Source organism: Leptinotarsa decemlineata, unplaced genomic scaffold (genome assembly GCF_025532065.1).
Source record: "Leptinotarsa decemlineata unplaced genomic scaffold, Ldec_3_MD MMD2_tig00004028, whole genome shotgun sequence".
Taxonomy (NCBI): Eukaryota; Metazoa; Arthropoda; class Insecta; order Coleoptera; family Chrysomelidae; genus Leptinotarsa; species Leptinotarsa decemlineata.
The window spans coordinates 53,910-65,296 of record NW_027412601.1 but is presented as its reverse complement, the minus strand read 5'-3'; the positions used below and the strand labels follow the sequence as shown (position 1 = coordinate 65,296).

At 38.5% G+C, this 11,387-nt stretch overlaps 1 protein-coding gene and 2 long non-coding RNA genes across 4 annotated transcripts; 2 read left to right on the top strand and 1 right to left on the bottom strand.

Moving 5' to 3' along the window:
• Positions 1 to 75: 75 nt before the first annotated feature.
• Positions 76 to 763, top strand: LOC141483728 (uncharacterized). The gene is made up of 3 exons (XR_012466256.1): positions 76 to 226; positions 471 to 601; positions 655 to 763. It is a non-coding gene; the product is annotated as an uncharacterized lncRNA (long non-coding RNA).
• Positions 764 to 887: 124 nt separating this feature from the next.
• LOC141483734 (uncharacterized) lies at positions 888 to 2,403 on the top strand. The gene is made up of 2 exons (XR_012466258.1): positions 888 to 1,190; positions 1,876 to 2,403. It is a non-coding gene; the product is annotated as an uncharacterized lncRNA (long non-coding RNA).
• A 561-nt stretch (positions 2,404 to 2,964) lies between these two features.
• On the bottom strand, positions 2,965 to 11,333 carry LOC141483733 (uncharacterized). 2 transcript variants are annotated; one of them, XM_074178534.1, is made up of 2 exons: positions 11,235 to 11,333; positions 2,965 to 3,699 (listed from the first exon to the last, which is right to left on the bottom strand). In XM_074178534.1, the coding sequence occupies exon 2, from the start codon at positions 3,681 to 3,683 to the stop codon at positions 3,204 to 3,206; it is 480 nt and encodes a 159-aa protein (XP_074034635.1). In that variant the 5' UTR covers positions 3,684 to 3,699; positions 11,235 to 11,333; the 3' UTR covers positions 2,965 to 3,203. The 2 variants fall into 2 exon arrangements, with proteins under 2 accessions (XP_074034635.1, XP_074034634.1); XM_074178533.1 differs by lacking the exon at positions 11,235 to 11,333 and adding an exon at positions 4,684 to 4,842 and having other exon boundaries at positions 2,966 to 3,699.
• Positions 11,334 to 11,387: the final 54 nt, after the last annotated feature.

The window sequence follows — 11,387 nt, the reverse complement described above, 5'->3', positions numbered from 1 at the left end:
TTTAGATTCAACCTCGCCGTTTACCTCTTTTATTTTTTTTCATATTATCATCTGTACCGAAATATTCATATTTTTTTATGTTTCATCCATGTTTTTCTTTCAGATCTGTGGAGCTAGTATTCAATTCCAGATTATCGAAAATATCTTAAAATATTAGTTTGGTTACACCTGTACTGCAGAATAGCCGAATGTGGAATGTTCCTCAATTTGAGTTATTACAGCAAATGTAAGTTTGAACAAAATAAAGTTGAGTTCAATTCATGAGTTTTTCAAATTCACTTCGAAAAGTATTCAAATTGATGTTTCAAATGTTGGGTTTTAATTTTTAAAGGGATTTGTTTCTAATTCAAAGCAAAACTCCTAATCACTTGTTCAGATTAATTAGTATGCGATCTGATAATCATTCAATCAATATAAGAAAAGATACATTTACCATTCCATATCAGGGAAGTAACTGAGTTCTTTTCCAGCTTTCGCCTCAAACCTACCCATGAATAGGTTCGCTATAAATGGAGACAATGGGTTACCCATAGCCGTTCCTTCACGCTGTTCATAATATGAGCCATAATATTGAAAATAATTTCGATCCATGCAAAGCTTGGTGAGTTGAATGTATTCTTCAACAGCTTCATTTGCTAAGTTGTTCGATTTCAGAAGATCCTTCAAACTCTCCAGAGCTTGTGATGATGGGACGCTTGGATATTCGATAAAGTAAATATGAAAGTTGCATATAAAAACTTCTCATGAATTGCAACAGCTTCTTTGTAATCCAAAAGATAGACTAGAAAACACAGAAAGGTCGGGGATTTACGAAATCAGTTGTCAAGATTGCAACAGCAAATACATCGGCCAGAGCCGACGAGCGATTTAAACCGCTTCATGGAGCATTGTGCACACATGAAATACGGAAGGATAGAAAAATCCAGAGTCGCCCAACATGTTCTAGACAAGGACCTAAGAATTGGTGAAAACAATCTTAAACTGATTAAGCATGTGCATGACACCAGGCTACTCGATGCATGTGAGAGTCTAGAAATAGCAAAATGTAAAAACAGCATGAATGGCGATAAGGGACCCATCCCGTTTAGCCCGCTTTTTAATCTTCTGTTAGGAAGAGAATATTTACTAAGAACTTGCAGGTAGTTAATTACCGAGAAATTCCATATTGGACTTCAGGTATACAACCTCAGGTAACAAATTTTAGTATATAAGGGCTAACCAGACTAGACTAGGTATCAGTCCTCGCCCCTTCCCTATTCCTCATCTAAGCACATGATGTTCCCATAACCCACAAAATCCTCCAATACGCCGACGACACCATTCTATACTCCTCCGCCCCCAACACCCGCCGCTTGCAAATTCAAGCCCAAAATATGATCGACCATTTCGAGCAGTGGTGCAACAAATGGCGTATCAAAATCAACCCCACAAAAACCCAAACAATCCTCTTCCGACACCCTAACACCTCTACCCGTCCCAAACTAAACCCGGACAACTTGAATCTCAGACTTTTGGGGGAAAACCTCATACTCCAGGACTCGGTTTCCTACTTGGGGGTCACCTTCACGAGGACCCTCAACTGGAAATCGACCTGAGAGAGACACTGGACAAAGTCCGGAAGAGAGCTAACCTTCTAAAAGCTCTGAGAGGAAAACTTGGGGGATGCGACAGTAGAACTCTGCTTCATACCTATAATACCTATATAAGACCAGTCCTCGACTACAAAGCAGTGATATACTGTACGCTTCCTCCGAGACTGTCCCACCGCATCCTTACGACTGAACGACGAATACTACGCAACATACACAACCTGCACTACCGATACCCTTCCCTACACTTATATAACCTCATAAATACTACACCAATCGACCAAAGATTTCAGGAACTCCGAGGACGATATGCGACCAGGACGATGAGCAGCCACAACACCGATGCCATCGATACGCTCACATCGCTATGGATCCCCCGTGGAGGATCCCGAAGGAAACCTAGGAAAAAGCTCCCCTCTCCCCCAGCCAGACTCCTGGGAGCGATGGAAGACCCACCGGAGCCGATCCAGGACATCCTAGAGGATTTCCCACTGGGATAGCGGACACCTGACAGCAGCGCCCCGGAAAGTACTGAAATCCTAAACACACAAAACCCCGGCCCAAAACCCCGTACCAAGTCACATCTGGACCACCGACCACCGCAACGAACCCGGACTACCACACGGATCAGCATAAAAACCAACTAAGAGAACTGGACCACCAAAACAACACAACACAAACTCCAACATAAAACACAAAACACACACATAACTCACTCACCCTGAAGAGGCATAAGCCTATAGCAGGGCCCTACACAAACACACACAAAATTGTAATAACTGTAAATAATTTGTAAATATACGATTCATACATAGACTAGGTATCAATTTTCTCCTCCTGAGGATGCTAACTTTGTTGGCGAAACGCGCGTCGAGTGCAAAAAATATCAATTTGGTGTTAGGGCAATTGATCTCGAAAAAAGTTATTCAACTTTTACACCAAAGTTTCCAATCTCATCGTTATCCTTTTTCTTTGTTTTTGTTTTTTTAATGGTCAGTTTTATACGTATAACTGTGTGCATTTATGCAAATATTACGTATTTTGCTTTAAATAGATGCGGTACCCCAAAAAATTTTCGCGCCTCCGGCGGGCTTTTTTGTGTGTATATAGTCTTTATGACTTTAGCCTCCCCTGTTCTCTAATGCACGAACCGTCACTGCTGCATAAATTGTATTTAATACATAACCTTTATTTTTCTTTGTTAATTTTCAATCAGATATCAATCGAATAATGACTTTTTTGATCGATAATAGCTACCTCCCATCAATATCTAACTCTGACACTAAAATAAGAAAAATGTTTTTGACTACATCAAAGCTGCCAAAATAAAAGTATTCAATGACATTTTTATGAAGGAAAATTGCCCAACGTTACATCAAGTTTTCAAATTACCTTGACTTTTCGACGCATCCCCCATCTTCGCCACAGTCTTCGGAGGGTTAGCAGGATGACTGTGAAACCGCTCAGGCAAATCCGACCTGCGGCAGGACTTGCAGGGTTCGGGAAGTTTGGTCGATTGAGCGTCGTTTGCAACCCCCAAAACTTTCACAGCCGTTCTACGAGGTACCTTCGATGTTTTGTTATTGTTAGTATCACAGCATTTAGCAACTTTTTTCACCTCCCCGGTTTCAATCTAGCGATCCGCTTTTTCGGGAGTTTGGAACTCCTCGAACTTTCCTCGTCTTCCCAGCTGTCGTCCGGATCAGATTGCTTCTTCTTCGTTTTCTTGGCGGGCGGCAGACTGAGCGGACGGTGAGGTTTCGTTACTTTAGGGCCCTTCAGTATGATGGGCATTCGACACAGGTTCGATATGTTCAGAAATTCCTTCCTTATTTTGCTCATGTCTATTTTTCCCATGAGTCTGATGTCGAGGATTGTCGGTTTTTCCAGGGTAGCTGTAAGAGGCCGTTTGTTTTCTTCGCAGTCGTTGTCCTTGTGTTTGCTTTTCGGCGGCCATGTTTTGATGAATAGGTTGAGGCCGGGGTTTTTGGTTGGCATTTCTTTCGGGATTCTATCGACCAGGTCTGAGTCGAGGAGTGGCAAAATCAGAAAAGGCTTGGTTTGGTAGGTTTTCCTTGGTGTTCTCAACTTCATCAATGGATTTCACATTCTGGAAAGTAGAGAAAGAAGATAATAGAAAGATATAAAGATTGTATATAACAAAGAAAAACTGTTGGAGCATTGAGATCATAGGATCTCATATGATCATAGGATCATAAAATGAATTTTGAAAATCCAAATATTTTAGATAGAGAAATCAATGCAACTAAAAGAATATTTTTGGAAATGATACATATTAAAAACGAAGAACATTCAATGAATAAACGAACTGATATTGACAGTCTCAGCAAAATTTACACGTACCTACTGAAATATGATAAAGAAAATAAAAGATCTAGTATCATTCAGAATTTTTCCACTTGACATTGTCAGCCAAAAATGTTTACCAACTGTCATTATTTAATGTTTTTCTATCTGTTTTTGAACCTTTTTATATTTTATTCTCACGTTAGTAAGTTCTCCATATTTATATATTTTCTACAAGATATATAATCTAATTATTGTAGTTGTTCTGACGAAGGTATGAAATATACCGAAAGCTTGACATATAACAAAGAGTTTTCTTTGTAACAGCCCAGCTATTGACTGCAACCTCACGAATTGAACCGATTTATAGTTAATCCAGTCAATAATTATTATATATATATATATATATATATATATATATATATATAACATATATTATCTAGTTATTGTGATTTTTATATGATCAGAAATGATTATTGAACAACGAAATTAGTTAGCTCCCTAACTATATTATTAAAGACGAGCTGTTGGAAGGTAGGTTGCACTATATCGTTTACTTGAACCATACCTTAATGTTACATTTTATATGCATTTGATATGTTCCCTAACATACAGTGCCCACAAACTTCTCTGGAGTTTCTGGCACTCGTGAGTATATTGCCAATGTTTGGCTGGCCTGTTACTTGCCAAAAAACCTTTGTTATTATCATTATTATTGTTTGAGACTCTCAACTACTGATACTCCTCCACTAAACTACAACTAAAGCGAACCAGAATTGATAGTCACCTTTCCTTCACTGCTCTACAAAAACACTACACAGTTCACCGATTTCATCGAATAAACATCTGAAAACATACAGAGAAGGTGCGACGAATACAAACAAACCCGGTAAGAGAGTCGGTGCAAGACTGACCGGTGAACCGGCGTTTTCCATATTTCCATGTAAGGTTCGGGACAGACCCACGCAAAAATTGATTCAGCTCCCATGGATGTGAGGACGTTGCCAGTGAGTTGAGAATTTTGTGTCATTCGCCACAAAAGGTTATGCTGTCAAAGTTTCGATTAGATTGAACATGAGGCGCTAATACTGGTAAATAATGATGAAATTCTAAGTGATTATCTTCTCCAAATCAATGGTCCAATTCCAGTGTGAAAAAAACCTTTCCTGGCTAATACTTCTGTAATTTATTACAGAACTGGTTTAGTCAATATTGATGAATTCGACGACAATAGTGATTTAAGAAACAAGTCTGGAAAATACTGTTTTTTTTGGACAACTAGACAAAATTCTAGGACGAGTCCTGGAAGTCTGCGAGTCCAAAAAAAAACTGTTTTAAGACGTGTTGCGTACACCATTTTTTCGGCAACCGTGTGGAATAACAAATCAATGAAGCATTTATTCACTATAACAAATGGGCAGAAAAGTCCCCGGCCTAAGAAAGAAAACTCAGCTTTATTAGCTTTATTATTCATCAACTTTATCCCCATCAAGAGCCACACAATCATGCTAGCGCCGCTATGACATTTCAACACAACTTTTGAAGAACAATTTACCATTTGCTTCAAAACAAGCCTCAGTTTCAGTAATAACCTCTTCATTGAAGCGAAATTTCTTACCGACGAACATTTTTTTGAGGTCTGCGAACAACCAGTAGTCTCTGGAAGCCAAATCTGGCGAATACGGTGGATGTGAGAGTAATTCAAAGTTCAATTCATGTAGTTTTGCCATTGTTTTGATTGATTTAGGTGTGTTCTTATCTCTCCAATAGAAAACAATGCGTTTCAGTGAACGGTAAAACATCAGACTTTCAGATTGTTAGTCATGAGGTACCCCAAGGTTCGGTTTTGGGGCCCCTGCTTTTTACCATTTATATTAATGACCTCAGCTGCTTTATGTCACCTTATAGGTCAGTTCTCTTTGCAGGCGACTCAACATTTATTATTTCTGAGAAAGACTACGCAAACTTGGATGCTTCACTGACTTGTGCTACTAATAAGGCAAAAGAATGGTTTGCAGCAAACAAATTGAAATTGAATAGTAATAAATCACAAATAATGCAAATATCTGCAAATAATCATTCAACTGTTAAACAAGAAACAAAAAGCGTAAAACTGCTTGGATTAGTGCTGGACCACAGACTAAAGTGGCAGACACATATTGATCAATTAATTAAAAAACTATTTAGTTCCTTATTCATTTTACGACAATTGAAAACAATAACTAATTTTAAAACTTTCAAAACCACGTATTTTTTACTGTTTCACTCGCACATTAGCTATGGCATTACTCTTTGAGGTAATTCCACCCATGTGATAACAATTTTTAAAATGCAGAAGAAGGCAATAAGGGTACTTGCCGGAATTGGTTTCAGAGATCACTGTCAAGAGTTTTTTAAAAAATTGAAAATTATGCCTTTACCATGTTTGTTTTTATTTCACACTTTAATTGAAATTCATAGAAGTCAGTCGGTGTTGCCGAGAAATTCGGATGTACACAGCTACAACACTCGCAATGCTCATCTTATCCGAAGCAGTCGCTTTCGACTAAATATTTCACAGTCGAACTCACTGAACTATGAGATTTTAAACACATTACCATCAAATGTAAAAAAATTGAGTATTAATGCCTTTAAAAATACTTAAAAAAGTCTCTCCTGAAATATTGTTTCTACACTGTTGAGGATTACATTGCGCATTGACGAGCCAAACGCATTGCCGCATCTCTGCTGTGATAGTTTAATAACATATTGTAACTCAATTCTTAAATTCCTGTTTTTACTGTATTTCTTTTTTCACGTGCTACAAACCAACATATTGTAAAGTAGTAAAATAAAATCTATCTATCTATCTATCTATCTATCTATCTATCTATCTATCTATCAAACACTGAGCTCTCGCGGCACCCACTTTGAACTGAGCTTCCTCATAGTCAAACGCTCATGTAATATAAAGCCAATACGTTCTTTCGATATCTTTACAATGTCAGCCAACTCGCGCAACTCCACTTTTCGATCATTCAAAACGATTTTGTGATTTTTTTTGTTCGAACGAAAGTCTCCCTTTAACGTTGATTGTTTTCATCTGATGATGTTTCAATGGTCTTGGCAATTTTGACTTCGTTTGTGAGTGAATCGTCTATACATCCTTAAGCGACATTGGTAGACTTCCAGCCATCGTGTCTCTTCATCACCATTATCAGCAGATAACGTCGCTGCGGAATGAATTGCGGAACTAGCCAAATGGTATACCTATGCTCAATCCCTAAAGAAATGGTATGGAATGAAAGGATACAGTCTTGCCAGGATCACCTTGGATGACCCTGGGTAGCTGGCGCCGAAGAAATATCTAGCGATGATCAGGAAAAATCTATGCAGTAGGATTTCTGTCAAGTAAGGAAACACCTCCATAATATAGGGCTAATGGACACAACTCTATGCAGGATGTGTGAACAGGAAGATGAGACTGTCAGGCATGTCCTATGCGAGTGCCCGGAGTTATCGTCAATAAGAGAGTGTGTGTTCGGCGAGTTTTGGCCTACACCTGCCGATATGAAGGAGATGTCTCCCGGTGACCCGTCTTCCTTCCTGGAAAGGACAGGGTGGACGATGACCTAGGAGGACAACTCCTCGGGAGGATGCACAATGGGTCACATGTGGCCTGTGCTGTGGGCTTACACTCAGCCTCCCTATTCTACAGATACAGAGATAACGTCGCTGAAGTTCGACAAATGCTAACGTGTGTAATTTTTAGGATTAAGATAAAAATGTAATGTCCTCATTGGACGAAAGTACAGTCACGTTAGTTACAAATACAAGTGGTATAAAATATAGGAAGTTTTATTCATCATTTTTGACGTGAAAATGTGGCAACATGGATTTCAAGTAAAACCAGGTGACTTATTATCATACCCACGAACAAACGCGGACCAGATAGTTACCGGTTTTACATGAACGACAGCAACTTATGACTAATTTACGATTTGAAAATGCGTTTTCATACATCCAATAAGGAATACTCTCAAACAGACTTTAATAACAATGACGTTCACTTTCTACCTACTTGGCTGGTTGCCCCGTAATAAAAATGGCGCTCTTTTCGAATGTATGGAGGTTTCGAGTAGAGGGTCAGACTGAAAAATTCGTAATTGAAAGGAATTATTTCAGTATTTCAGTTCACTTACAAATGTCACTCATTCATCTTTGTTTCACCGTACTGGTGAGTCCTAGGAAGCTAATATTTGGTATATATGTACTTCTTAGATCTTAGATACGCATTAGGAGACGATTTTCAAATATTCCAACTGGGGTGCCTCCCGTGGAGATAGAAGGGGCGAGTTTACATATGAAAATTATCATTTTGTCACTGTTTCTCCGTATCGATATATTTTGGGAGGCTGAAATTTTGTATGTAGCTTCGTTTTATATTGTATGTGCCATAAAAAAATTTCAACACGGGCTCCAGCCGCGGGTGACAAAGACGCGTCCTTTTCAATACTGGTTCTCCATGCTCGTAAATTTATACACAGCAGACGTGCCCAAGCCTGAGAACAACTTGCAACAACAGGCAGATTGATTAGAGGAATGGGCCAACTTTTGGAAGATCACCATAACCCTGACAAAAGTCGGGCAATACTGTTCACCTGGAGGACGGTACACCTGGAAGGAAACGTCATCTTCAACGTTCAAGAGATTCCGTGGACCAACGCGAAATCTTGTAGTCACTTTCGACAGAGAGAGATTAGGGCTGGCAAGAGCCGCCCGACAAAACCTACATCCGCAGAAGCAGTAGGGGACTCTACCTAAAACTGCTGCTAATCAAGACCGTACTGCCTGGGACCACTGCGCAGCGACATACAGACGCAGAATCCAGACATTCATACGTTCATACGTAGACGCGTATATGAGAGAGCACGCAGAAAACGTGTTCGGAAGAATTTGATGACGAAGTACTCAACAAACAGGGAAGACCTAAGATTCCGAGAGAGAGAGAGAGAGAGACGAACACAAAAGGCCAACCAAGCAGAATCCCGAGAGTAGCTGTCAGTAGCTCCGGTAAGAATAAAAACTTTTCAACCAGATTTCTAACTCACTTCTTTTTTAGATTCACTGGAAAACACTTGCTCGCGATATAAAGACTCCCTTCTCCGCAGTGGCGTAACTGCAGGGTGGCAAGTCGGCAAAATGCCACGGGCCCCCAGCCAGAAGGGGTCCCCGGTCAGAGTAGAATCCCAACCCAAATGCGGTTTATGTCCATTGTACTGCTCATAATTTGGATTTGGTATTAAATGATGCAGTAAAAGAGGTCATAGAAATACACACATTATTCGAAACTGCAACAAATTTATAATTTTTTGGGCCATAGTATTAAACGATGGAATATATTATCTAGTTTTATATCTGACAATAAAGGAGAGACCGGGGTATCATCAAATTCAGAAACATTAAAAAAAGAATCCAACTAGATGGGCAGGACGCTTTCATGCCATATTTGCTTTGAAAATTCGGTTTGTTGATGTTCAAAAAGCGCTTACAAAAACTATTTTATTAAATACCAAAACATCTGAGAGAGATGAAGCAATCTTACTGAAGAATAAGATAGAAAACTACAATTTTATTATGTTGTTGGTTTCCATTGTAAAGTCTTACAAACTATAGACGCGGCTTCTAAAGCACTTAAGTCTTAAGCCATCGATCTTTCAAATGCTTCGAAACGTTTGCAAATCTGTCTAGAACAACTTGAAAAGTATCGACATGAATTTGAAGAATCAAAAACGGAAGCAAATAGTATTGCAGTGAAGTGTTCTATAACCTTGAATTTACTAAAACTCGTCAGAGAAAAGTGAAACGTCATTTCGATGAAATTTATGAGGATCTTCAAGATCCTGAAAGCTTGTTTGAAGTGAACGTATTCTATCGTGTATTAGACATAATCATTAATCAACTGAAATCGCGTTTCCTTGGAACGAATGAAATTGTTTCCAATTTCAATGTCTTGCAACCTGCTACTTTGCAAAATTTGAACGATACTTATTGGAAGAGGATTTGGCATTTGTCCATCTATATAAAGAAGATATATCCATCTCGTTTTCCAAGGAAATTCTCAGTTTTCGATCCTCTTTTAGCCACGAAATAGAAGCTTTATCTTCTATAAGAGAACTTGCTGACTTGATAATAAAAAAAAATCATTCTATATATTTAAGCTTTCTTGCCATTCATATGACTACGGCTAGTACCGAGCTACCATTTTCAAAACTGAAATTGATAAAAATTTATTTAAGAAATTCTATGGGGCAAGACAGGTTAAGCATCTTGGCTATTCTATCCATCAAAAATTCTGTAGCCCGAAATTTTAACTTTGATGATGTTATTACCACTTTTGCTGAACAGACAGTCTGAAGGAAGGAATTTTAATAATTAACAATTTATATTTTGAACACCTTCTGTGCTTACAACAATATGATGACTCGGACTGCGTATATCAAATTGCTTTTTTGTTTTTCATATCATTGTACCAATTAAATGCTGCGTGTACTTTAAATTAGATCCATTTGATTTAATGTGAATTATTAGGAAATCAAGTACCTAAACATAATTATAAAGTTTGTATGTACCTACTTAAAACATAGTGATTTATTATTGTACTCTTACAAGTAAAAGTGTATAAATAAGTATTATAAAATAAAAAAATAGTATTATTGTTGGTTCAGCTTCTTTATATTGGGGGGAGGGGGCCCAGCCGATGAATTTGCCAAGGGCCTCGAACGGTATAGCTACGCCACTGCTTTCCCGGTTAGTTTTTGGGGGCCCCATGCATTAAATTTCATTCAAGTAAAGTTATGATTCAATAAAACGATAGATTATAAAGTAGAAGCATCTAAAGGCTGGCTTTCGACCGCAGTAGGCCACCGCAGTAGGTCGAAAGCCAGCCTTTAGATGCTTAGGTCCTTTTAGGGCACTCAATCCGGGAGGCGGCTTGAGGGGGGGGGCTTAAATTTCCGGTGGGTGAATTATATTTAGTGTCAGCATTGCACCCGTGCGAAGCGTGGGTGAAGCCTTGTGAGCCCAACTTGTCTCAAGTCGTTCATTACTCTGTGTGAAATTACGAAACTAATGACACCTCAATTGAATTTTTTGTGGAGGCGAACTAAAATTTTGTGAAAAAGCACTAGACTAGTAAGTGAAATTTTATTCGAGTATCTTCAATGTATTACGTTATTTAGCGCCTTTGTGTATAATCTGTTTCGATTCCATTGGGAATTTTTGGAGTACAAACTGAAAACGAAAATATTATTACAAAGTTCATTTTAACTGAGAAGAAGAAAGCTAAAATTCTCTTACCTGGTAATGAAAATTTCGCAAAGTTGGAAAAGCCAATTTCATGGTATTGAAATGATTTAGACTTCCTTCAACACGACATTTTTTCTCATTTATAAATGAAAGCAAGACAAATATGCCAGGTATATTTATCTCACTTGAACTTCAAACGTTCTC

Bases quoted from the DNA above. Each gene is read 5' to 3' on its own strand.
- LOC141483733 (XM_074178534.1), bottom strand. From the start codon at position 3,683: ATGAAGTTGAGAACACCAAGGAAAACCTACCAAACCAAGCCTTTTCTG.